At 33.3% G+C, this 26,396-nt stretch overlaps 1 protein-coding gene and 1 pseudogene across 4 annotated transcripts in view; one reads left to right on the top strand and one right to left on the bottom strand.

The window, feature by feature from the left end:
* SNX29 (sorting nexin 29) overlaps positions 1 to 26,396 on the top strand; it is a 653,362-nt gene that overhangs the window by 196,754 nt on the left and 430,212 nt on the right. For all 4 annotated transcript variants that reach the window (XM_074280586.1, XM_074280587.1, XM_074280588.1 and 1 more), the window contains exon 14: positions 18,274 to 18,356. In XM_074280586.1, the coding sequence (XP_074136687.1) occupies positions 18,274 to 18,356 (83 nt within the window). The remainder of the gene's footprint in view (positions 1 to 18,273; positions 18,357 to 26,396) is intronic.
* Positions 4,434 to 16,646, bottom strand: LOC141552228 (endophilin-B1 pseudogene; annotated as a pseudogene).

Here is a 26,396-nt window from a genome sequence, read left to right as displayed (position 1 = left end):
ACAAAAAATTAAAAAAGAATAGGGACAAGATTTTGGGGGGGGGATCAAAAAAGACTATTTTATTTTACTTTATTTTTAAATAATATATTTTTATTTTCAAAATATATGCAAAGAGTTTTCAACATTCACCCTTGCAAAATCTTGTGTTTCAGATTTTTCTCCCTTCCTTTCCCCCACCTCTTCCCCATGACAAGTAATTCAATATTTGTTAAACATGTATAATTCTTCTATACATATTTCCACACTTAATGTGTGATGAAAATCAGATCAAAAAGGAAAAAAAATGAGGAAGAAAATAAAAAGCAAGCAAATAACAAAAAGGGTGAAAATAATGTATTGTGATTCACATTCAGCTTAGGGGCAAGATTCAAGCAAAAATTATATAAATGTGGCTAGATAGAGCCCAAAGAGTCAAAACATTTCTTTTGTTTAAATACTATCATGGGCTAAAATAATTAAATGATTGGCCATGTAATGCCTGTGTTCATGTAAGTTTCAAATATTGGTGCCATTCTAACCAGGCTAAGTAGGGATTCCTGTGATCAGCAGAACATTATCTACCTTTGTGGCATGGGAGATCTGCTAGCATTACATATATAAAATACTTAGAAAGGATTGCACATATTTAACCTATATTGGATTGCTTGCTGTCAAGGGGAAGGAGTAGGAAGAAGGGAATGAGAAAAAATTGGAACACAAAGTTTTGCAAGAGTGAATGTTGAAAACTATCTTTGTATGTAATTTTAAAATAAAAAACTTATTACAAATATTTGTAAATGCATTTAATATTTTATGTTTAAACTTATTTTTACCTTCACTTGACCCATCTTCTAAATATGGTGTCCACATCTTTGTTGTTTCTTGACAATGCAGAAAAAGTAAGTCTGAATAACTCATAGCAATTATCTGAATTGACATGATTCTGTTTATTAAGTATCCTAAGGAGTATAGAGATTAAAAGCTTTCCTTGCTATCTTGTTGGTACTACCAATTACCTAAATGCTCCTTCTGTCAGGAAATAACCAGGGCATTTCCTTTCCATGGCTCAGGTTACTTAAAGGAAGTTAAATAAGCAAATTGTAGAATACAGTTCTGCCAGGTAGCAAATGGCCTCAGTTTTCCTTTTGACCTTAGCAAACCTAGAAAACTGCCATGTCTTTGTGTAAAGATGGCAAAAAAAAAAAAGAAATCCTCATCTTGACAAAATAAGTAACTCTGGGTTTTCTTCTGTGACCTTTGTAAAAAGAAAAGTACTTTAGCGCCTCATTTTCATCATTCCCATCAGTAGCCAGGAATATTTGTGGCTCAGCAGAGGGAAGGTGGACGGCTCCAACAATGAGTTTCAACCAGCCATGCTAACATATAGGCTTTTCAATTGACCTACTTGAGGATAAGTGGAGAATTAATGATAACAGGCAGACCACCTTGTGTGGCACCTACTGACTTTCAAGGAAGGATCTGAACCAGTACAAACAAAAGCTCATTTAAAAACAGAAGGAATAGATTTACTTTACACAAGATTATACTGTTGCTGCTTCACAAATAATGAATAATAAATAGGTTAGGTGTTTATGGAATACATGAAAATAAAATTTCCATCTTGAGTTAGGGTTAGGTTTTAAAGCTGCCAAGTTCCCAGTTCTTAATTATAAATATCAACATATTTAAAATTTTTTTTTCCTCTTTGTTTATTTTAGATCTGGGACTTTTCAAAGAAAGGTACTTTACAAATTCAAAGTCATTTAAAATATATTTAAAACACAATTCCTTTGTCCCAGATGTTTATGAGTAAGTAAATAATTTCTTGTCTACCTTCCCCAAAGTGAATAATTAGGATAGTAGAAGAGAATGCTGATTTTATTTTAATTTTTTTCTTGTGTAACTTCAGGAGAATTATTGATTTGAGGAAAAAAATTGTGTGTACTGATCAGGTTTTAATTCTCGTTTTCATGTTTTTATCTAAATTATTTCTAGAGGTGGAGAAATGCAAAGAACACTGGACTTAGGGGGCAGCTAGGTGGCGCAGTGGATAGAGCACCAGCCCTGAATTCAGGAGGACCCGAGTTCAAATCTGGTCTCAGACACTTAGCAATTCCTAGCTGTATGACCCTGGGCAAGTCACTTAACCCCAGCCTCAAAAAAAAAAAAAAAAAAAAAAAGAACACTGGACTTGGAATGTGAAAACTTGATCAGATCTATGCTAATCCAGTGCTGTGTTAGATAATGGCATCCTTTTTTCTTCAGTCAGATTGTACTAATCCCTACCTTCCATTATCTTCTAATTTAGTCCTCTTTCAGTGTCATTGTTCATACTGTTTTACATATTTGTAATGGACTCCATTCCCCAAATAATTTCTAGGTCTAGTGAAACTCCTTCATTCCTGCAGGGTACAATTCAAAAGGCATCTCTTCATAAAGGCTTACTTGACTACTGGTGAATTACTAAAATTCCTTTTTAGTGGTTTGTCTTGAGAGCTCCTTTGCTCCTTGTCTCGTTACTTATTTATTCTCATTTCAGATGTCTTGTATACACAATTTTCAGAAACTAGGAGCTATAGTAAGTCGAAACATTATAGCAACTCTTGTTCAAAGTCCATCAGATGCAGTGAATTATTGCATCTGGTCTTTTGGGCTATCAATATTTCTTCATTTCTGTAGTTATATTTTGCTGTAAGTGTTTGCATTGTTTAATGGATAGGAATACTGAACTAATTGGGAGATCATCTGTGATTCTTGTATGTGTTGGGTAAGACACTAACTTCTCTGAGAATCAACCAACACTTAAAAAAAACTAGTTGTGATGTGTTTTGATGGAAACATTTCCTAAACTGTTGAAAAAAGGGTTATGTAATAAAAAAAAAATTAGTCAGATCCAAAGATATATGAAGATTCAGGCTTGTGTTCATTGGATTGAATTGTATTTGTTGAATTGGGTTTTTTGAAAATTGATAATTTATGTAAGTTATATATGGTAACAATTAAGTACTTCCAATTATAGCATTAACCCCAGAACATCTCAATCCTCATTCTTGTATAAATTCTTGTATAAATAGGAGTATACAGGATACCTTTTGCAGGAATGAATTTACCTCCTTAGCAATTATAACACCAATCAAGGAATCATGATTGTAACAAGTGAAGATAATTTGTTAATAATAGCACAAGCTGAATTGTAATGGGTCAGAATTTATTGCCAGCTCGAAACTAATTAAGATGGCTATTTCTGATAAAATATTTATTTTGTCCCCATCTTATAAACCTTTACTTCTTTGGGTTAACATAATAAAATATTACTATTGATAAGGTTTTGCTATTGGATTTCTATTTCCCCAGTGGTCTCTAAGCCTACTCTGCCTAGTGAGAGTCTTGTAATCCTTTGGAATGAGTTTTATTTTTCAGCCTGGCTTTTATAAAGTTTTTAAAATTAGATTTCTAGGAGTTATTTAATGACTTTTTTGTATTTAGTGACTGTACCATGCTGGGATCCATAAGTCCAGTACTGACTCTTCTTAAATTTAGATATTTCTTTTTCTTCTGGTCATAAAATAATTTTGAATTAGCAATATACTTGTTAATATCTATATCTATCTGTAGCTATATCTGCCTTAAAAAGATACCTCTCATATTCTGGGAGTACTTTTCCTTTCCATCAAAATAGTCTGCTAAATAATAATAGTAATTATATTTTGTTTTTATCTGTCATTTCTTGAAGGACTTCATAGATTTTTCCTCCCACAGTAATTTTTACAACATATCCATGAAGTAGGTTTGATCTCTGTTATGGTAATAATAACAAACATGTATGTTGTTATTCCTAAATGTTATTTTATATTTAATATGTTGTATATATTTTCAAAGTAAATATTCTTTTATTATGAATGCTTTCAAGTATCCAGCTTGAATAGTGAGTGTATATTTATAAATAGTGTCTCCTTTCTGCTTGTGTTCTGACAGTGGATAGCTTTCAAGCATGCTGTCCACATTGCAGATGGGAAAATCAAGGTGAAGAGCTAAAAATATTTGGACAAAGAGGATAGAGGAGACCCATATTATTTTTTAATAAAAAGCATAATAAATTCATTTTACATAAATTAAGGAGGCTTTCTTTTAGTGAAAAATTCAGTAGAAAACAGATCTGCTTTTGATTTATTTTACTCAAAAGTAGAATCTACTTGTTAGTAAAAATGTTTGTAGAAACAGAATCCTTTAAGAAAACATTCTTAAGAAAACAAAAGTAAAAAGCTCTTAACACCAGATCTGAAGCAAGAAAAATTTACCATGCAACATTATTGGCAGAAAAGACCATTTCTGATGGCTGGTAGTTTCTGAGTGTCTTAAGACATTAACATGGAAGACACTTAAAACTGCTTTATATAGTTAATCATATATTAATATAATTATCATAACTGGTAGTTTATCTAAATGCCTTCCACTTAATTGAGTAGTTGTAAGGTAGCAATTGGTCCTTTGCCCTTTTGATTTCCCTTTTCATCCATTAGTCAGTCTGAATCTGTGCTCATCTGCAAGTAGTGATAATTCATTATTGTTTGCAGCATCATAATCATATGACAAACTCTGACTTTCCTACTTTCCACTGTATTCCTTCAAGTCACTGAAGGCAGGAATAACATCTGTGTTACTTGTAGAAGGAAAGCAAAAGGTGGTAACTGCAAATGATGAGGAAGTGAAGATAATTAATACAGAAGTTGTGGAAGACTTATTGTTGATAGATATGAAGGCAGATGGAAAATTCCCAAATTGTTTTTGCAGGTCTAGCATGCACTGAGCATAGTAAATCATCTGGGCTTCCACAAAGTCATTCAGGCAGCAAAGATGGTGTTGGTAATGCCTTCCAAAAGGAATCTGGTAATCTCTGCTTCATTGTCAAATTCATTCTGAGTTATTCTTAATGGGGACCTGTATTCTTGACCAATAATTTCAATTTACCTTCTTCCCAATTCTTTAGTCTTCTTAGTGGTTATTTAGTATAATTTTAATTTTTAGTGTATTTTATAATTGAAACTCTTGTCCTAATATTGCTTTTTGGGCTAGTAGCTCTATGATAAGAGATTTTTCTTATTTTCCATTTCTTGTATATTGGGCTGTAAATGTTATTATTTTTCTTTTACTATTGTAAATTCTAAGCTTTTAGAGGATAAGGACCATTTACCTATTCTGCATGAATGTCTTTTTTTTTTTTTTTTAATTGTGAAAGCAATACTCTTAGAGTGAGAGGACTTTGATTTCACAGTCTCTGACTAGAACATTTTAAAGAAGTTACCTTTGCTCTACAATTCACACAGATAAGTGGAACCTACAGGTTTACACAGCTATCTAGAACTGAAGGAAATGATAGTGGATTTCCACCCTAGAAATGCTGTCTACTCTCCTGGAGTCCTAAAGATTTTTTCAGAGGTGCTCTTTTTCCTTTTGTTCTTCAAGAAAACATTCCTTTTGTGAGATAGAGTAGTAATGTAGTACTAATTTGTGAAAATTTTGTGCTGTAATCTTGCCTCATGTGCTCTGAGAATGTTTGGATGCACAGTGTTTGTGAAATAAGAACAGAATGCAAAATGGGGTTCTAAGATTAAAACATTACAGTTATTACATGTTGCATTTAATGCCTTTGGGGAGGGGTTTATCACCTATAATTAATTATTTTCATGAGTGATTTGATATGTTTGCATTATTTTCCTGGCCTTGGCTATGAAATGAGAAAAACAGGTTGCTTTGTAGCTGAATTTACCAGGTGGCTAATCAGATGGAGTTTATAAAAGAAATAGTATAATGATAGAAATAGGAGAGTGCACTAAAAACCAGAGAAACTTCTTATGTATTTCTCTTTCTGAGTAGCAGAAATTAAAAATTGCACAGAAAAATATAGCGAAAGGTCAAGGAGCAATTTAAGCAACTGCATTTTTTATCTGCTTAGTTCTCCCACCTTTATAAGAGAAAAAATGCAAAGGAGAGTTAAACAATATTTATTCCTTGTGATTGATAGAGGAAAAAAGCTGTTACTTAATTTGCTGAATTTTCTCAATTTTTCTGTATAGATTTAGACTCCGCACATTTGCATTCTGGTGATGATTATGACTTGTGACTCTCAGAGCAGTCAGATACTGATTATCTGGCCCAATGGAACTCATCATGCTGCTCCCTAGCTGGCAGTTAGGAGTCCTAAGAAAACAATGGAAAGAGGTCTTTTTTGGAATTGGAAAAGAGTTAGAATTTGAGAAAGAATTATAAAGGAAGAAAAAGAATAGAGTTGATCAGAAAGGAAAGATGTTAAGTACTCAGGTGATCACAGTATTTCCATATACTATGAGGTTAGTGCTTTGAGTAGCATCGTCCTTACTTTATAGAGGAGGGAACTTAATTCAAATTTTTCTTCTGAATGACTTAGTTTTTTGGGACAATGATGTTATCCTAATCAGCATTAAGTGGCAGTTCCTCCTTAGCCATCCAAATCTCATTCCATCCCGTCTTCTCCATGAGATTTTGTCCTCTGTTATGTCTCTTCTTTTACTAATTTTCATTTTTGTTCTATCATCTGGCTGCTCCCTTACCTACCCGTGTCTCTACTAACCTTAAAAAAATCTCAAACTTTCCATTTTGTCTTGTTATTGTCTTTGAATTACCAATTGCTTATTTGACATATATAACTAGATGTCTTATAGATATTAGATATAGATATATAAAAATAGATATTCAACATGTCCCAAAACGTACTCATATTTTCTCTCCAAAACATGCCCCCCCTTCAGAACTTCCCTTTTAATGTCATCACCCATCTTCAAGAGAGATGTATGAGGTTGTTGGGGAGAACTAACCCCTTTGGTGTGAAGAATTGCTGAGCCCTTTCCAGGCTGCCCTTCCACCTTTCTTGTCTACCAATCTACCAATCTTTGTTGTCTATTCAATCTTAGCTGTGGCTCCAAGAAATTGTGACGTTTGCAGCAGCCACACCCTGTTCAAATTCTTGGCAATCCTCAGACTTGTGGGTGAGCTAAGGGAATGTCTGCCCCAAACATGGGAAGACTTCTCTTGGCTGAATGGCAGATGATAATTGATTCCAAAGGCTAGGAAGGCAGTCAGAGCAGGTGCTGAGAGTTTGGTGAGATCTTGGAGTCACTTACTGTATCCCAGACCATCACTCCTTATCTTGACTTTTGTCATTGGACTGTGATGACTTTGGAAGAGTCTGAGTCTCTGGAAGAAAGTGAAGCTGATGACTATGCAACTCTTTGTTGCTTGAATCCAGTTCACATGGAAGTCAAGATACCTGTGGTATTGATGAGGAGAAATTGAGGCTCTAAGCTGACATAGATCAGCTCTTTTCCTTGTGGCCTGATTACCTCTTTCTCCTTCCCCAAAATAACCCAAGATCAGGGCAGGTAGCGAATGAATTCGCTATTAATGCTGTACTTAAAACAAGGTCTTTATTGATAGTAAAGGGATAGACAGGCATTTGGCCTCCAGAAAGGCCAAACTGCCTGGCAAGGGGATGCCAGTTGGCGGGCACAAGGCAAGTATAAACTGAGTGCAAGGAAAACCATTTTTAGAACTTCATTTTATACATAACTAGGATCATAAAACAACATTTGCACAGAGATGTTATCCAAGAGGTTCCGGAGATATTTGTAAATAAGACAGGAATTTCTCTTAATCATTTGTATCTCAAATTATCTCCTTTAACCTCTCTCAAGACAAGAATTTTCCTGTTAATTATTTTTATCTTGGGTTATCTCTTTTTTGACCTTATCAGTTATCACTGGTCTCTGAAAACTAAGGATGATCAATTTTATTGGCAAGAGAACTATTACCCTCCTAGTTTCACAAACCCTCAACCTCAGTATTATCCTTCACTGTTCATTTACATTCACCTCACATGTCTATTGCTCACAAAATATCTTTTGTATATATCCCCATTACAACCTTTATAGGATCTCTCTTTTATATCCCTTTCTTTCAATTCACAAACTTTTCTTCCCTCCAGAATCTTTTTTTCTGTTTCCCTTCCTTCTTTCCCTTCCTTCACTCTTTTCTTCCCTTCCTCCCCCTTTCTCTTTCTCTGCTTTTGTAGAACCATTATAGTTGAGCATTTTTACAATTTATTGATTTTTACTATTCCTTTGAATCATAATCTTGGTACCTGAGATCATTTCCTTTTTTTGGTTAAAATGTCTGATTGTTGCTCATTCATGTGTAGTGTCATGTTCTCGATCCGAGACATATGACGCCAAATTTATTCTTGCTGGTGAATAGGGGCGGATGCTTTTATAGCTTTTTGTTGTGCAGTTGTGATGCTTTCAAGTTTTAAAGTTTTGTTTCAAGTAATTATTCTTGCAGAGCAGAGTTGTCTTTGGTACTTAGCTGTTTATCTTGACACTAGGGCAGTAATAATTCTCTCAACTTAGAAACTTTAATTATTGAAGTAATTTGCAAAGATTTCACAGGCATTTGCAATTTACCTGATGTTTTGTTTTATCTTCCTGCTGTTTCAAAGCAACCAGCAATAGTTGTTCAAAGTATATATTTATGTAAAATTTATCTGATAGTCAAGGTTAATTAATATGCATTTGTCCCCAGTGCAGTTTTTCTTTTGTGGAAGAGTATTGGTATTGTTACTGTTACTTTAATTTTTTTAATGGTCTCTGATCATATGATCAAGTGGTTAGAGAGGTTCATATTATTTTGTCATCTTTGTTCTCTATTTTTTGAATAATGTATGGAAAGTACTATATAAATATGAGTGATCATTTTTACTGCCTTTAGGATTCATAAATGGCTATGATGTTGATGAGGTTTAGATTTAGGGAACCTGTGAAGGTCTGGTCTAGTTCCTCTGAAGGGCTCAGAATAAGTCCTTGTTAGGATAAGCAAAAGTCCTTGCCCCATGTTGTGGGCGCCAAATTGTGAAGGTCCTGTTGTCTCTAAGTTATCCTTCCAGACTGCTGTATCAACTCACTTCTCCCAGCCAGACTAGACTCCTTGCCCCCTACTGCCCTTCTCTTTTATCCTAGCAGTGAATGGGCTAGTGAGAAACACTTCAACCAATGAACTTGCTCCCTCTAAAGGTGCAAACTCCTTTAAACATGTAAACTCTACCTCAGAAGTCCAAAGGTGTAAATTCCCTTCAAAGGCCTGAGCCAAAGGTGTGAATTCTGAGCCAGAGAATTGTTTAGACAACTTGAGTTATCACCTTGTAATCCTAACAGGAACCAAAATAAAATTAGGGTTTCTGGTGGTCTAGTGGCAGGTTCAGGGTTCATGGAACCAAATGGAAAGGTTTGGCTCCCCTACAACCCCTTGGGATTCGGCGCAAGGGTAGGGAGTTTTGGGGACTCCCTTCTGGTGGTACAGAGGTTATCTGTAAAAGAATTTACAGACCTGAAAACCTAGATTGATAAAAGGGTTTATTATGGGGATTGGAAGTAAGGTTAGAAATAAAGTCTGGTTAGGGAAATAGGTGAGGGTAAAGAGAGGATGGCACGGGAAAGAGTATTGCAGTGGACAGAGTCCCTTGACATGCCAAGCATGGAGTTGGCATATTTGGAATCTCTGTCAAGAGATTAGTTTGGCTCTTTTTATGAGAGCTTTAGCAGAGGGGGCCCATGGGTGGAGTCCCAAATTGGCTCCTTGGTGGGTTTCAGCTTGAGCTAGAATTTGAATTGAGTTTCAGAAGTGAGCCGACCCCACTCAGATAACTAGGTGAAACTGAACTGTTTGTCCCTTGGGGTAGGGTCCCTTATTGAGGCAGAGTTAAAAGAGATTTTCTTCTTCAAGGATTTTCAGTTTCAGGGTCCCCTCTTCAATGTCATCGGCAGTATGTAACATTTTTTGACAATAGTCTTTATGTAATACTTTTATTCATATATATTAAAAGTAAGTCACTGGAGAATAATTAGAATTTACTTTAGGACATAAATTCTTTGATGGCAGTGATTGTCTTTTTGATTATATTTTTATACCCAGAGCTTAGCACAGTGTCAGGTACATAATAAGCTCTTAATAAAATGTTAGTTGACTGAGAATAAAGAATATATTTTTTTGAAAAATTCCCATCATTCTTTGTAGTGTTATATTTAGAGCAGATACTTCATGATTTTTTTTGGTTTTGATGATGATGTAAGTATACTGCAATCAAAGAATAAGATTTGCTGGTTGTCAAATCCAGTAGTTATTTTAGTATGGTGGATGAAACGAAAATTAAATATAATTATAAAATCCTTTTGATGAATCTGTTTTATATCATTTGAACTCTCCCACATTTAATAGAAAGAAGAAAATAATCTTCATGGAATATGTCTAAAGTATACAAATATATTAAATTAAAAATGTCTTATTGTAAATTATTCATAATCAAGTATGATATGAAGAATGGAATATTCCTTAATCACTTATTCTGGCATATAGAGTATATAAAAAGCATTTAATATGAAATTCTCCCTGAGAAATTTTTATCTGTCTTCTCTTTGGTGAGTTGAAAACATCAGGACATTTCAGGTCTCAGGTTCATTATTATGCATATCAGCCACTGCCCTTGATATATGTGGACACATTATGTAATGGAGATCCTTGTGTAGAAGAACAGAACCTTGGTGAGAATTTATTTATTTAGTTTTATTCCCTTATACTTCAGATTTCACTCTTGAATATTAGTTAAAGAAAAGTCCCTACACTTCTCCATCAATGTCACATTCAATTCTGACACTTCCAGACTGCTGTAAACTAACATTTTTCTAATTATTTCTCTTAAAAGGAAAAGAATTTTGGAAGATAAATCTGTTCTATCAGAAGCTTATTTTGTTACTGTTATTTTCTGCATAAAAATGGGAAAGCAAAAAGATGCTTTAGAAGGAAACCAAAAATAATGGAGCCATCTGGTTACAGATTATTCTTAGTAGTCAGATAATTTTGTTTTATTTTAAGTTTAAAAGCATGTATTAGACCTTTTTTTTTTTCATCCCATATATCAGATTATATAATTCTTTATATTTGAAGATGTTACTATTGATCCTTCTTAGTTGAACATGTATTTTCTTCTCCAGCACTAGTAATAGACTTTTGGTTATTTAGCTATCACTTTCTCTGTTTTACCTGTGACCAGTCATTCATATTTATGAAGCAGCTGGTTGTAGACTGGGATATGATCTGTGTCTATGTTGCAGAGCAAAGCTATCTTGCCAACAGGAGATTTGATCTTGTATTTGCTCATGTGTAAAAAATATATATTTTTTTCAAGGTGATATTTCTAGGGCCATCATTTTTCCACCTCGGATCATTAGGCTTTATTTTGTATTTTTATGATCTTGTGTGTTTGTATGTATTTCCTTTTGAAAGTATGTGGCATTTTTTTTTTTTTTAATGATCAAAGTCTAGAAACAATACTTATCCTTGTGTATTTTAAAAGTAAGTACATTGTACATAAGATCCTATATCTTTCTGCTTATTCTTGTCTACCCAGGGCTTAGCACATAGTAATCCCTTAATAAATAATTATATAATGCTACTATAAATTATATAAAAAATAAGTAATTAAGAAACTTGTTGACTGACAATAAGGAATTTTTTTTTTTTGAAAATTACCATCCTTATATATAGTGTTGAATATTAAGCAGTGTTGATATAGTGCTGATTTTTTTGATAATTTTAAAATCTATTTTTGAAAGGAATCAAAGAATTTTATCCACTTTCCTCATTTCCATATAGAAAGCAGAAGAGAAAAAAAATGACATGCTATCAATTGTAAGAATAAAACATGGAGACAAATGTATGTAAAGAATGTATTTTAATTATTTCATCTGCCTATGAGGATATTTCCATATTTCCATATAGCGTGTTCTGCAATTAGCAAGATAGAATTTATCATTCCAAAGACTTGTGCCCCCTATTACAGAGATTCTTAACCTTCAGTCTATACATGCCAAAGCTTTCGTAGCTAGATTTCAAGGGATCTTTGAACTTGAATGGGAAAAAATAATGCATCTTTATTTTCACCAAACTGTGAGTTAGCATTTCTGTCAAATAATGTTGACAACACACATTATTCGAGAAGGGATCTGTAGATACCAACACATTTTCAAAAGTTGTATGACACAGAAAAGATTAAGAACTTCTGCTCTGGTATTTCCTTACAGTTTCAGTTATGCCTTAACCATTCAGTTTTGCAGTATTCTACCTGGAATTAATTTATCTAATTCCAGGGAGGACACACAGCCATTTAAGTGGCTTTATTGTGTTCTAGCTGAGAGGTCGTGATGCTTTTAGTGTGTGTGTGTGTGTGTGTGTGTGTGTGTGTGTGTGTGTGTGTGTGGGGTGTGTGTGTGTGTGTGTGTGTGTGTGTGTCTATGTAAATAATGCATCCTGGTGGTTCCTGAGGCTGTATCAGGGGTTCATGAGGTCAAAATTATTTTAAAGATACCACTAAGACTATATTTGCCTATTAAAATAATTACTTCTCAAAGCAGCTAGATGCTACAGTGGATAGAGCACCAGCCCTGAAGTCAGGAGTACCTGAGTTCAAATATTATTTCAGACATTTAAGACTTCCTATCTATGTGACCCTGGATAAGTCACTTAACCCCAATTGCCTCAGCATTAAAAAAAAAAATACTTATATCATTTTCCAACTACAAGTCTATGTGAGATTGGATTTTCTTCTTATACTTTATACTTCAGTTGATATTGTATTTTGTAACAGACTGAATGCAGAAACCGAAATGAGAATCTGGTCTTCTATTAAGCTATACATTCTTACTAAATTCTTTTATGTTGGAAAATATTTTTAATAATATTTATATTAACATAAAATGGGTTTACTATCATTTTACATGAATTAATACATTAAAATGACCAATTTTAATGTCTATTTTGGCTAATATAAATAGTTACAATCCATATAAACAAAAGCTCTTTGGGATGCTCAATAATGTTTAAGAGTACAAAGGGATCCTGATACTAAAAAGTTTGAAAATTTAATATAATAAATATTTTTTAAGTGCTTACTATGTCAGATACCACTAAATATAGGGAATGCAAAGAAGAAAAAGAAAGTGAGTTTCTGTCCTTTTAGATCTTTCAATCTAATGGGGTGAGGGAACAAACAAAAAGAAGCTAGAAAGGTGGGAGGAGTGGGATACACAAAGGGTACTTTGGGATCTTATTCTGTGGAGTTGAAATCAAGAAGAGTTGCAGATAGAAAGTGGAGTAAGCCAAAGCTTCTTAAACTGTGGCTTACAATACCATATGGGGGTATATAACTGAATATGGAGGTGGCAAAAAAAATTGTCCACTGTAAAAGGCATCTTATTCTCCACCAAGATTTAATCCTTAATGTAATAAACAAACACATCTATCTCATTAGCATGCAGATTTGCTTTCATCTTTAATAAATGGGAAAATTATATGCATATCAAATCATTGTCTTAAAATAAGTTTCTGTATGATTTATTATCAGTAAATTTTTTATTTGTTTTTCTATTTTACATACCTGTATACCTGGGATTGTATAAAATTTTGGGGGGTGAGAAAATAGAACAAATTTAAGGATCCCTGAAGTAAGCTAAAAATTCAGTTCCTGTACTGTAAAAAGAAACTTTTTTTTGGTGCTTCACCATCAAGTTCTTAAATTAGATGGGAAAGAAGAGTAGACAGAGTATAATACTTATAATACTTAGTAGCCATATAATCGGGGTTGAATTATTCTTCCAGATTTATATTTCCTATTTATAAAATCAGGATGATAACCCATTTATAAAATCAGGATGATAATGGAACCTACTGATAAGGTCTAGATTTAAGGAACCAAAATGAGATTGTTTCTGGTGATCAGGGAGTTAAATGATAAAGTGTATTGGAAAGTTTGGGTTTCAGGGAACCAAATGGAGAGGTTTGGCTCCCCTGCACCCCCTTGGGAATCCGATGGAAGGGTAGGGAGTTTTGGGAAACACTCTTCTGACAACGCAGAGATTCTTTGTAAAGAAATTTACAGACCCAAAAACCTAGATTGACAAGAGGTTTATCATAGAGATTGGGAAGTAAGGTTAGAAATCCTGACAGAGAGGCATAAAGTCTGGTTAAGGAAATAGGTGAGGGTAAAGAGAAGATGACACTAGAAAAGAATATTCCAGTGGACAGAGACCCTTGGCATAGCAAGCATGGAATAGCTGACATGTTTGGAACCTCTACAAAGAAAGGATTTTAGATTGGCTTTTTTATAATAGGAGCTTTGACTACTAGCTGAAGTGGAGTTCTATAATCTGGGATTCAGCTTGAGCTGAATTTGAATAGAATTCAATGAATTTTAGGACTGAACTGACCCTACCTAAATAACAAGAATGAAACTGTCCTTGGATGGGGTCCCTCACTGAGGCAGAATTGAAGGAGATTTTCTCCTTCAAGGATTTTTAGGGTTTCGGGTTTCCTTCTTCATTACCACACAGTGTTATTGTATGGATCAAATGAGATAACAAAGTGCTCTAGTAATAAATGAATAAGACAGTTATTAAACACTTAACTAAATGCAGAGTACTGTGCTAAGTACAAATAATATATAGGAAATAATAGAAAGGTAAGACAGTGAGAACTTGCATTCTACTGAAGGAAATAATAAATATGGAAATATAAGCTATTATTATTCAGTTTATTTCCTTCAAAACAAGAAAATATTTTATTTTCTCTGGCTATGTCATTCTTTTTTTCAGAAATCTGAATTTGAATCCTCATTGAATAAAGTTCAGATTTCTTTTACTGACATTCAAGGCCCTTCATAATTTGTTATTGTGTATTCTATTCTTGTTTATTAAAAACAATCTCTTTAGAAGAGTTAAATAAAAAATACTAGGTATAGGATCTAACTTCCAAAAATAGTAAATGTAGCATTTAAAATTACTAGATCTAAAATAAAGAATTATCTTGGAGTAGTATATAAATTTTTATTAGGAATCCTGATTGATAGTGGGAATTAAAATTCCATAAGTGATCTCATTATAGTGTAAACATAAAATATTTTCCCCAAAATCTTAATTGTTCATCTACTTAAAGCAGTGTTGGATATATAATTTCACATGCATCTGTACTTTCCTTGGAAGTTGTTATAATGTTATTAGTCTCATGATATCAGACCAAAGAAAATCAGCACATGTTGTAGAAAGAATTTTGGGTTTATAATTAGTTCACGTGGGTTTAAATTCTGTGTTGTCTTGCACTCTGGGCATGTCACTTAACTTCTACACCTTTAAATATGAGTTAATTAGGCCAAATGATTTCTAATATCCCTTCTGGCTGTAACTCTGAGGATAACTCTCCTCCATACATACTACTCAACTTATCTGCTTGTTTCTTCTCTCACTTCTTACCTAAAAGTAAGAAAAAGTCCAACTTAAATTCAACCTCCTCCTTTAAGAAAAAACAAAAAAACCCTCCTATTTTCATTAGTCAGGATCCAACCTGCTTTGACTTCATATAATGTTTAATACTGTTTTTTGTTTTGTTTTGTTTCCTACTCAATTGTATAAGTTCTATATAAGGAGGGACTATCTCTTAAATACACTTTTTTACAAAATTGATCTTATTTTAGATTTAGCAAATGGCTTGACACAATAGCAATTCAATGCATATTTATTAAATGAATTGAAATTTTCCTCCTTGTGATAGTTTTATCCTCTACATTTACCTAATGCTGATAGTTAAAATTGCTTTACTGAACAAGTGAAATCTATGAACACTGAATGAGTACACCTTAAATAGTAGGCAGAACATTTCTTTAAGTCTTAGGAACTTATTAAAAATTATTATGGCCTTCCTGAGATATTTATTTCTTTTCTGTCTACTTTTGCCTTTTACATTATTGCTATTCTGTTACATTGTGGGACAGTCTTCAGAAAAGTGAATTACTTGATTTTTAACAGGTTATTGTTAATAAAGCTAATTTGAAAGAAGCAACCATTGGTGGTAGCTTAGTTGCCAACAAATAAATGACTTGTTAGTTTCATTAAAGAGCAGCCCCAAGAATGACCCTGGAGTCAGGCTGTGATCTGAATTCTGAGGGAACATGTGAGCAGATCTAAGTTCCTAAACCCTTATGTCAGTAGATAGTTGTCCCTACTATATCTTTTCCAATCAAAAGTTTGTCTTTCATATAATTTCCCTATTGAAATGTGTGGTTAGGAGATGAATAAATAGTTCTAAGAATTGCTGAGATAGTTGGGTAAATTTGGAAAGGGAAACTTTGCTCCCAAATCAACCTATTTATATTAAGGATTTTTTTTTTTTCCCATCTCATTTTTAACCAATTTAAATGACCTGCTCTTTTGGTTCATTGGAAAATAAATGTTCTCAGACTTGTTTTTTGTCCAGGAGTTAATTGCTTATGAGGATTATGAAGGATCGTAGATTTAGAGTTGAATACCATTTATAATACCTTTCTAAGCATGAGAATTGTATTTTGGATATCATTCACTTACAGAATTTATGTTTTACATTAATAAATGGCCAGAAAAGTCAACTTAGCAATCCTCCTACCCCCACCCCTGAAGTGATCAGTTCAATCTTTAGCTATTTTTTCAATGTAAACTTTTCTTTTGTCTTTACAAGTCTGAAACATCTTCATGTGGTGGTTGATATTTTACTTTCAGTTTCTCCATCGTTTTGTTTGGAATTATACTTTTATTAGAAATCCTATTGCATTTTAAATAGATTCTTATGATATTTTGAAGAAAAAAAAAAGATTGATCAAGACCAGAAAAAAGGAAGTATCCTTAAAATACTTTAGTATGGAGAGATAAATTGAGCTAAACAAAGATGCTGGAAGGGTGTCTGACAAATAAATGAGCTGAGTAACAGTTTGGGGATTTCAACAAATATAAACAGATAACCTATCTATTCAGTTATGTGTATAATGTGCTTCTATGTACTGATTTTGTTAAATTTCCATAATATGGGAATATATCTAAATTGTATTTTTCACTTTACCATTTTCTTTAAAAAAATATCTGTGACTTGAATTCAAATTTAGAGCTTGGGAATGGAGAGAAGAAGTTTCTAAAGAAGAACATAAAATAAAAGGTTTTTTTGAGGCATGTTTTTTCAACCTTTGTAGTTTTATATACTTAATCAATTAGCTTGCTAATACTAATTCCTATTACAGATACAGCAAATCAATATACCTCTAGAAAGCACCACTGAAGAATATAATTGATTTATTTATTAAAGGAAAGCTTGCTATTTGTAGTTTTCAGAGCATTCATATTGAATTTAGAGACCTTAGGAAAGGCTTAATCATATAGCACATGCCTCACAGTATTCTGAGAATCTAATGATAATGCCTATCACATGCTTTGTAAACTTTAAAGTGGTACATAAAAATCTTTGAGGCTTCTTCTGATAGAGAATCTATGCTGTTATGACTATTATAATCCTTTAATGACAGAGTGTGTAAAAGATCAGAGACAAAATAAAATAACTATATTGAGAAAGAATCTTCCTCAAAAACCTGTGAACTTATTGATGCAAGTGTTATTGTTCCTTATTTATTAAATGAGGAAATTTAGGCTTAGAGAAGCCATTTTGTTCAATGGTTATACATAATATTTTCTTGAAATCAGGTTTTGAGGCCTAATAAATGAATTTTTTCCTGTCTTCACCAAAACTGGAAATCTAGGCTTATGACACCACTAGAGGAAGTTAAAACAGTAGATAATAGGAACTTAACAGCTTTCTCCAGGTAAAACCAAGCATAGCTCATGAAGCAAAGCAGACCCTACTTATTTGTTAGATGAATGCATGTTTCTCTTTACTTTTTAGTTAAATGATGTAAACTAGCCACTTTACCTTTCTTTGTCTCTGTTTTCACATATGTAAAATGGGATAAAAGTATGCCTATCTCACTGAGTTGTTATGAGGATTAAATGAGATAACATGAAAATGGTGTTAAAAACCTTAAAGATTCTAGCAGCCACATTATTCATTTATAAAATAAAACAACCTGACTGAAGAATTAACGTATTGAATTACTGCTTTCTAGAGTCATTTAGCTTAATATTTGCCCTTTGAAAATATCTCTTGATTTATACATACCTTATCTTCTGTTAACAAATTCATTTCTGTATTTTCCCAGTGATAGTAATTTTTTAAGACAGATTGGACATTGGTATTTATAGGAAGAACAGCACATGTTTTTCTATAAATTATATAGGTTTTTCTGCTTCTAATTTGCTCATGTGTTTATATATATATATATATATAATAATAATAATAATTTTTTTTTTTAAGAGAAAATGAAGTGCTGAAAGTACAACTGAAGAAGTATGTAGGAGCTGTCCAGATGCTAAAAAGAGAAGGACAAACCACTGAAGGTGAGAAAAAAGAGGGGACAACCTGAACACAAATTTGGGCAAATTAATTTCATGAAAATTGCTTTTAGAAGTTCTTACAAGATGTTATTGATGTAATAAGACCATTGGATTGGTTAATTTTAGACCTAGCCTGCCTCATTGTTAATCTTAGAAAATTCACTTAATCCTATAAACTTCATGTTTCTGTCTTGTAAAATGTGGGCTTTTTACCTTATAAGGATTTCTAGCTCTTAAATTCTGTTAATCAGAGAGGGATATTCATTTTCTGAGATAATTAACTAGTATGAGATATTAACATAACTGAAGAATTTAAAAATGAAAAAACCTAGGAAAATGATGATGAAAAGGCAACTGATTATCAATACTCATATTCCAAAACCAGAAAATATGGTAGACACAAATCCAAACTCACAGAGAGCAGAAAGAAAAATTTTTTACTTCTATTTTTCGTCCTAAGTTAACCATGATGATTTTTATTAGGTGTTTCTCAAAAAAAAATCATCAAGAAAGGGAGTCTTGAATTTGAATTTATTATGAGTAGCAAAAGTTATTATTTCTGTGGCACCTACCATATGATAAACACTTCACAAATATCTGATCCTTACAATAGCTGTGCAAGGTAGATACTATTATCTCCATCTTCCAGTTGAGGGAACAGAGGCAGCCAGAGGTTAAGTGATTTGTCTAGGATCACATGGCTAGTGAGTGTCTCAGGCCGAATTTGTACCCAAGTCTTTCCATCTCCAGGCCTACAACTCTTACCTGCTGAACTGCTTAGCTGCCATTGGAATCTAAGATAACTCAAACATATTTTTTTCCTGGTAAAAATAGTAAATGTATACAAAAGGAATATGACTTTCTATAAAGAATGTTTTAACATGTAGTGTTCTCTTCTCTAAATGTATAATCATTCTCTGGGAGCAGATTTCTTGGGGAGCTTCTGGAGGCAGCCTTAGTTTCATTTCAGTTCAATAATTCCAAATGCAGCCAGGAGTCCAAATCCTTTACTGTCTCTTTCCAAATCTTATCTCCTTCACTTGGAGCTCAGCTAGTTTTCTGGAGGCCTTCCGGATCTTGGTTTCAGTGTTCTCCACAGGATAGCTTGCCACCACTTCTCTGTCTTTCTTCGTTCTGCACAATTTGTGAATCTCCTTGACTGAATCCTGACTCTGAATCTCCCGAAGACTTCCTTGAGAGCTTCTTGCTTATATGCTGCCCACTGAGTATACACCAATCATTACATCACCAGGAAACCATTATTTGTTATAGGATTAAATCCCACATCCCCTCTAACATTCATCATTATTTGTTCCTGTCATCTTAGCCAATCTGACAGGTGTGTAGTGGTATCTCAGAGTTGTCTTAATTTGCATTTCTCTGATCAATAGTGATTTGGAACATTCTTTCATATGAGCGGAAATAGTTTTAATTTCATCATCTGAAAATTGTCTGTTCATATCCTTTGACCATTTATCAATTGGAGAATGGCTTGATTTCTTATAAATTACAGTCAATTCTCTGTATATTTTAAAGATGAGGCCTTTATCAGAACCTTTAACTGTAAAAATGTTTTCCCAATTTGTTATTTCCCTTCTAATCTTGTTTGTATTAGTTTTGTTTGTGCAAAAGCTTTTTAATTTGGTGTAATCAAAATTTTCTATTTTGTGATCAATAATAATCTCTGGTTCTCCTTTGGTCACAAATTCCTTTCTCCTCCACAAGTCTGAGAGGTAAACTATCCTGTGTTCCTCTAATTTATTTACTAATTTCCAATTTTCCCAGCAGTTTTTGTCAAATAATGAATTCTTATCCCAAAAGTTGGGATCTTTGAAATAACCTCATTTTAGAAAAAAAAATTTGAACAAGCCATCAATGAACCAAGAAAAAATCATCAGAACTGGATGGATTTACAAGTGAATTCTTTCAAACATTTAAAGAATAATTAATTTTAATAGTATATCAACTATTTGGAAAAATAGGCAAAAAAGGAATCCTGCCAAATTCCTCCTATGACACAAATATGGTGGCTAATACCTAAATTAGGAAGGATCAAAACAAACAAACAAAGTTACAGACCAATCTCCCTAATGAATATTGATGAAAAAAATTTAAATAAAATATTAGCAAAAAGATTATAACAATTTGTCAGCAAGATAATGCATTGCAAGTGAGATTTATACCAGGAATGCAGGGATGGTTCAATATAAGGAAAACTATTGGCATAAACGACCATCTTAAACTAACAGAATAAACTAACAGAAATCGTATGATAATCTCAATAGTTGCCAAAAAAAAAAAAAAAAGCTTTTGATAAAATATAGCACCCATTCCTATGAAAAACACTAGACAGCATAGGAATAAATGGAGTTTTCCTTAAAATGATAAGCATCACCTATCTAAAACCATTGACAAGCATTTGTAATGGGGAGATGCTAGAAGCATTCTCAATAAGATCATCAGGAAGCATTATATATAATGGAAACAAACTAGAAGCATTCCTAATGCTTCAGGGATGAAATAAGGATAATCCTTATCACCACTATTATTCAATACTGTCTTAGATATGTTAGCTTTAGTAATAAGAAAAGAAAAAGGAATTAAACAAATTAGAGTAGGCAGTGAGGAGATAATGGTGATTTACATTCAGTCTCTATAGTTCTCTCACTGGATGTACATAGTGTTTTCCATCTAAAGTCTGTTAGGATTGCTTTTGATCACTGAACTGCTGAGAAGAACCAAGCCTAGAGATTTGATCATCCCACAATCTTACTTTGCACGTTGTGCACAGTGTATTCCTGGCTCTGCTTGTTTTGCTTCATATCAGTTTGTGTAAATCTAAAATCAGCCTGTTCATCATTTTTTATAGAATAATAATATTCCATTACTTTCATAAACCATACAAACTTCATTTTTTTTTCTTATTTTATTTTTCTCTTGTGGTTTTTCCCTTTTGTTCTGATTTTCTGATTCATTCTCATTCTCATTCATAAGGAAATATGTTAAAAAGTGTAAAAAATAAATTTACATGTGTAACCAAAAAAATAATAAATGTTCCTAGATGAGCAAGATTAATAAGACCTGAGAAAACTTCATGGAAGAGGGATAACAGAAGCTGAATCTAGGATTTGGTTGATGACCAGAAAAAGGGAAGGTATACCAGTGAGAGAAAAAGTACTAAAGTCAAGGAGGAAAAGTATGACTAAAGTCAAGAAGGTTAAATTGCAGATTTTCTGAAAATTTCTGAAAATTTGAATTTTCAAATGTGCTTATTAATTATTCCTTATATTATGCTAGCCTTGGAGCCATCCTTGGTTCTACCTTCTCTATCACTCCCCATTCATTTACCAGCACTTGTTATTTCTACTTAAGTGACATACTTTAAGCAGTTCAGAGCCTTATCTCCTTTCATTTGAACAACAGCAACCTCCTATTTAGTTTCCTTGCTTTTAGTTTCTTTCCTCTGCAGTTGTCTCTCATAAATTCATAAGTTAATATTATTAAAATATAAATATAGTTATAATATTCCTCTACTGAAATATCCTTACTGGATCTCTCTTCTTAGATAAAATATGAGATTCACAACCCCACATTTAAAGACTTGTCTCCCTTCATGTTATTTCATGTTATTCTCCTTTATCTCCTATTTGTTTCACTCTAGTTGGCTTGCTAGTTATTCCCTGTATGTGATACTACATATTTTATCCCTTGCATTTAAATGTTTGTCCCCTCTTCTGGAAATGTACTTCTTGTTTACCTCCTTTTCTTTGAATTCCTAGTTTCTTTCAGGTTATATCTGTAGTATTCTTCCTAAATTAATGTACTTATTTGGTGCCAAGTCAATCAAACTGCCAAAAAATTACTTTATGGAGATAGAAAAAAATAACAAAATTCATCTGAAGAGCAAAATGGTAAAGGGAAATAATGAAAAAAGTACAAAGATGGCTTCTCCTTACCAGACCTAAAACTATATTGCAAAGTAGTAGTGATCAAAACTCTTTGGTACTGATTAAGAAATAGAATAGTAGATCAGTGGAATAAGTTAGACATATAAGATACAATAATCAATGAACATAATAATCTACTCTTTGATAAACTCAAAGACTCCAGCTCCTGGGATAAAACTTGGAAAAATACTATGGCAGAAGCTAGGCATAGACGAATACCCTGTACACATATAAAGTCTAAGTGGTTTCTGATTTAGACATAAAGGGTGATCCTATAAGCAGATTAGGAGAGCAAGATCTGTGGAGAAGGGGAGACTAAAGAACATTATGAAATACAAAATGGATCATTTTGATTACATTAAATTAAAAAGTTTTTGCACAAAGAAAAACAATGCAGCCAACATTGGAAGGGAAACAGAAAGATAGGAATCAATTTTTACAGCCAATTTTTCTGATAAAAGCTTCATTTCTAAAGTATATGGTAAGAACTGAGTCAAATATGAGTCACTCGTCAATTGATAAATGGTTAAAAGACATAACAGTTTTCAGATAAAGAAATATTTTTTTTTTAATTTTTTTTATTTTTGTATTCATTTTTCCAAATTACCCCCCCTCCCTCTATTCCCTCCCCCTGATGACAGGCAATCCCATACATTTTACATGTGTTACAGTATAGTCTAGGTACAATACATGTGTGTGAATATCATTTTCTTGTTGCACAATAAACATTAGAATCCGAAGGTACATGCAACCTGGGCAGACAGATATTAGTGCTAACAATTTACATTCACTTCCCAGTGTTTCTTCTCTGGGTGTAGCTACCTCTGTCCATCATTGATCAACTGGAAGTGAGTTGGATCTTCTTTATGTTGAAGATTTCCACTTCCATCAGAATACATCCTCATACAGTATTGTTGTTGAAGTGTACAGTGATCTTCTGGTTCTGCTCATTTCACTCAGCATCAGTTGATTTAAGTCTCTCCAGGCCTCTCTGTATTCCTCCTGCTGGTCATTTCTTACAGAGCAATAATATTCCATAACCTTCATATACCACAATCAGATAAAGAAATTAAAGCCATTTAAAAATCACATAAAAATACATTAGTGTTGATGAAAGAAATGTAAATTAAGATAACTCAGTAGTATGACTTCATATCTATCTAATTGACTAAGATGATAATGAGAAATGTTGGAGGGTGTGTTGGAAAACTTGGCCACTAATGCATTGTTGGTGGAATTGTGTACTGATCCAGCCATTCTCGGAGAGTAGTTTGAAACTATACCTACAGGGCTACAAAATTATGCATATCTTTCGATCCAGCAGTGTCTATTGTGCCTGTATCCCAAAGAAATCATAAAAGAGGGAAAAGGACCCACATGTGCAAAATTTTTTTGCAGCTGCTCTTTTTGTACAGCAAGAAATGATATAGGAATGTAATGAATCCAATATTTTATAAGAAATGATGAGCTGCCTGATTTCAGAAAAGCTTGGAAAGACTTACATGAACTAAGTGAAGTGAATAGAAACAAAAATACATTGTACACAGTAACAATAAGATCATGTGATGATAAACTGTGATGGACTCTTTTCTGCAATGAGGTGATTCAAGGCAATTCTGATAGACTTTAGATGGAAAAATTCCATCTGCTTCCAGAAAAAAGAAACCTTGGAGCCTGAATATAGATTGAAGCATATTATTTTTGCTTTTGTTAGTTTGTTTACTTTTCCTTTCTCTTTGTTTTCTTTTGGTCTGATTTTTCTTGTACATGACAAATATTGGAAATATGTTTAAAAGGATGCACATGTTTAACCAATATCAAATTGCTTGCTGTCTTGGGAAGGGTAGAGGTAAAGGAGGGAAGGTGAAAATTTTGGAACATGAAGTCTTACAGAAATGAATGTTGAAATCTGTCCTAAAGTTCTCTATTCCTGAAATGCTCTGCCCACTCACCTCCCTGCCTTTGTTTCCCTGGGTTCCTGTAATGGGCCAGAACTCTGGAGAAATATACTTGAAGCAAGGATTCTTAAAACAAGGTGTTAACTCAGTTGATAAGACAATGGTTATCTAGTTTAGCATGGTGATTAATAGTTCTCTAGTTCAGTATGATTGATTTAATCTTACAACTAATAATGGTTCCCTAGTGATATAATGATTCTAGTTCAGTATGGTGAATTGATTTAATTGTAATAGAGTATATAAACTAGGGACTAACTCAGCCACAGAAGAGATTTGCCCAGCCTCTTGGTGGCCCTCTTGCCTTCATCATTTCTCCACTAAGACCAAGGACTCAGGCCGGTCCCAAGATCCTCTAGAAAGCTAGTCTGGACACTATATTTTAATCCATTCCAGTGTGGAGGCTCTAGAAAGCAACGGTATGTTTTATCATCAACTTGGGGGCTCTAGAAAGCAGAGCATTACATTTGGATGTGCAGACTGCTTACTGGCTGGTTACTGGCTGGTTACTGGCTGGCTGATGGAGACTGGGAGACTGAAGGAGACAATAAAACTTTATCCCTCACTATTCTCGAAGTGATTATTCTGCTGAAACCAAAGCTGATCCTGAGACCTCCACAAAGCTAACCAGAACATTACAGGTTCCTTTACTCAGCCCTAATACTTCCTTTTGCAGGCACTTTTTCCTACCCTAGTTACCAAAGTGTTTCCCTTTCAAATTGTTATCATGTATTCTGTATATATTTTGTATGTGCCTAGATATTTATATTTTGTCTCTTCCAGTAAAATATATTCCCCTAGAGACTAGAGATTTTGAGGGCTTTTTTTTTTTTTTTAATCTTTGAAATGTGAAAGGGCACAATTCCCTTACACATAGTAATGAGGAGAAACATTTAACTAGCTTCATTCTCTTATACTGTGAAAATACCATTGTATATCTCTGAATTCATATATGTTAGTCAGTTTTACTTGTGTTGAAAGTTGATAATAATTTGAGATTAAAAGGCATCATAGAAAAACCACTTGAGCAGTGATCTTTTACACAGACATTGAATATAAATAAAAGTGTTGTATTACTTTGGGAAATTTGTGTTTAGTATGTGATTGTTTCAAGAGTAAACCCTACAGGAGTATAAGATATATTAGTACACTCATTACTTGATTATCTCTCCATTCTTTGGGTTTATTTCATCTTTTTCCCTTCCATGCTATATCTAATTTTAGCTATACTGGGATAACTTCTATGTGAATTAAATGTATCTTGTATTTTTTTGTTTCTATCTTTACTTATATCAGTCCTTGTGACTGCAAATGCTTTTGTCCATAATAGTATTTCATTTACATATGTGTTTATGTAAATTTTAAAATAACTGTTATTTCATGAAGTCCAGAAGTCTAGTGAGCAGCTAGGTAGAGCAATAGATAGAGTTCTTGGCCTACAGTCAGGAAGATTGATCTTCCTGAGTCCTCAGACACTTCCTAGTTATTACCTTGGGCAAGTCACTTAGTCCTGTTTGCCTCAGTTTCTTTATCTGTAAATTGAATTTCAGTAAGAAAATTGTTTTGTTCTGGATTTTAAAACTGGTTCATATCTGCTGTAATTCTACTTTTTTCCCTCTGCCTTGAAGCTGAATTCTTTTATATGTTTTGTCTCTTAATGAAAATATGAGCTTCTTGAGCATTGGGAGGACTATCTAGTTTCCTTTTGTGTCCTCAGTGCTTAACATAGTGGTTGGCATATTACAGTGCTTATTAAATACTTTTCCAGTACATTCCATTATTGATATATACATAGCATTAGTCACAAGTAGTATGAGATGGTTGAGGATATTTGAATTGTTCAGCATTGCAATATGAAAAATAACTCAAAAATGATTTTACTGATAGTCCAGGAGTAAAAATTATAATAGTTCACATTTATGTACTATGTGTAGTTTTGGGAAATAGGTAATATAATTTTTTTTCCCCTGAGGCTGGGATTAAATGACTTGCCCAGGGTCACACAGCTAGGAAGTGTTAGGTGTCTGAGATCAGGTTTGAACTTGGGTCCTCCTGAATTCAAGGCTGGTGCTTTATCCACTGTGCCACCTAGCTGCCCCAATACAAAAATTTTTATCTCCATTTTACAGATAAAGATTATG

Source organism: Sminthopsis crassicaudata, chromosome 1, assembly GCF_048593235.1.
Source record: "Sminthopsis crassicaudata isolate SCR6 chromosome 1, ASM4859323v1, whole genome shotgun sequence".
NCBI lineage: Eukaryota > Metazoa > Chordata > Mammalia > Dasyuromorphia > Dasyuridae > Sminthopsis > Sminthopsis crassicaudata.
The sequence above is the reverse complement of the archived record's forward strand: the minus strand, read 5'-3'. Positions and strand labels throughout refer to the sequence as shown.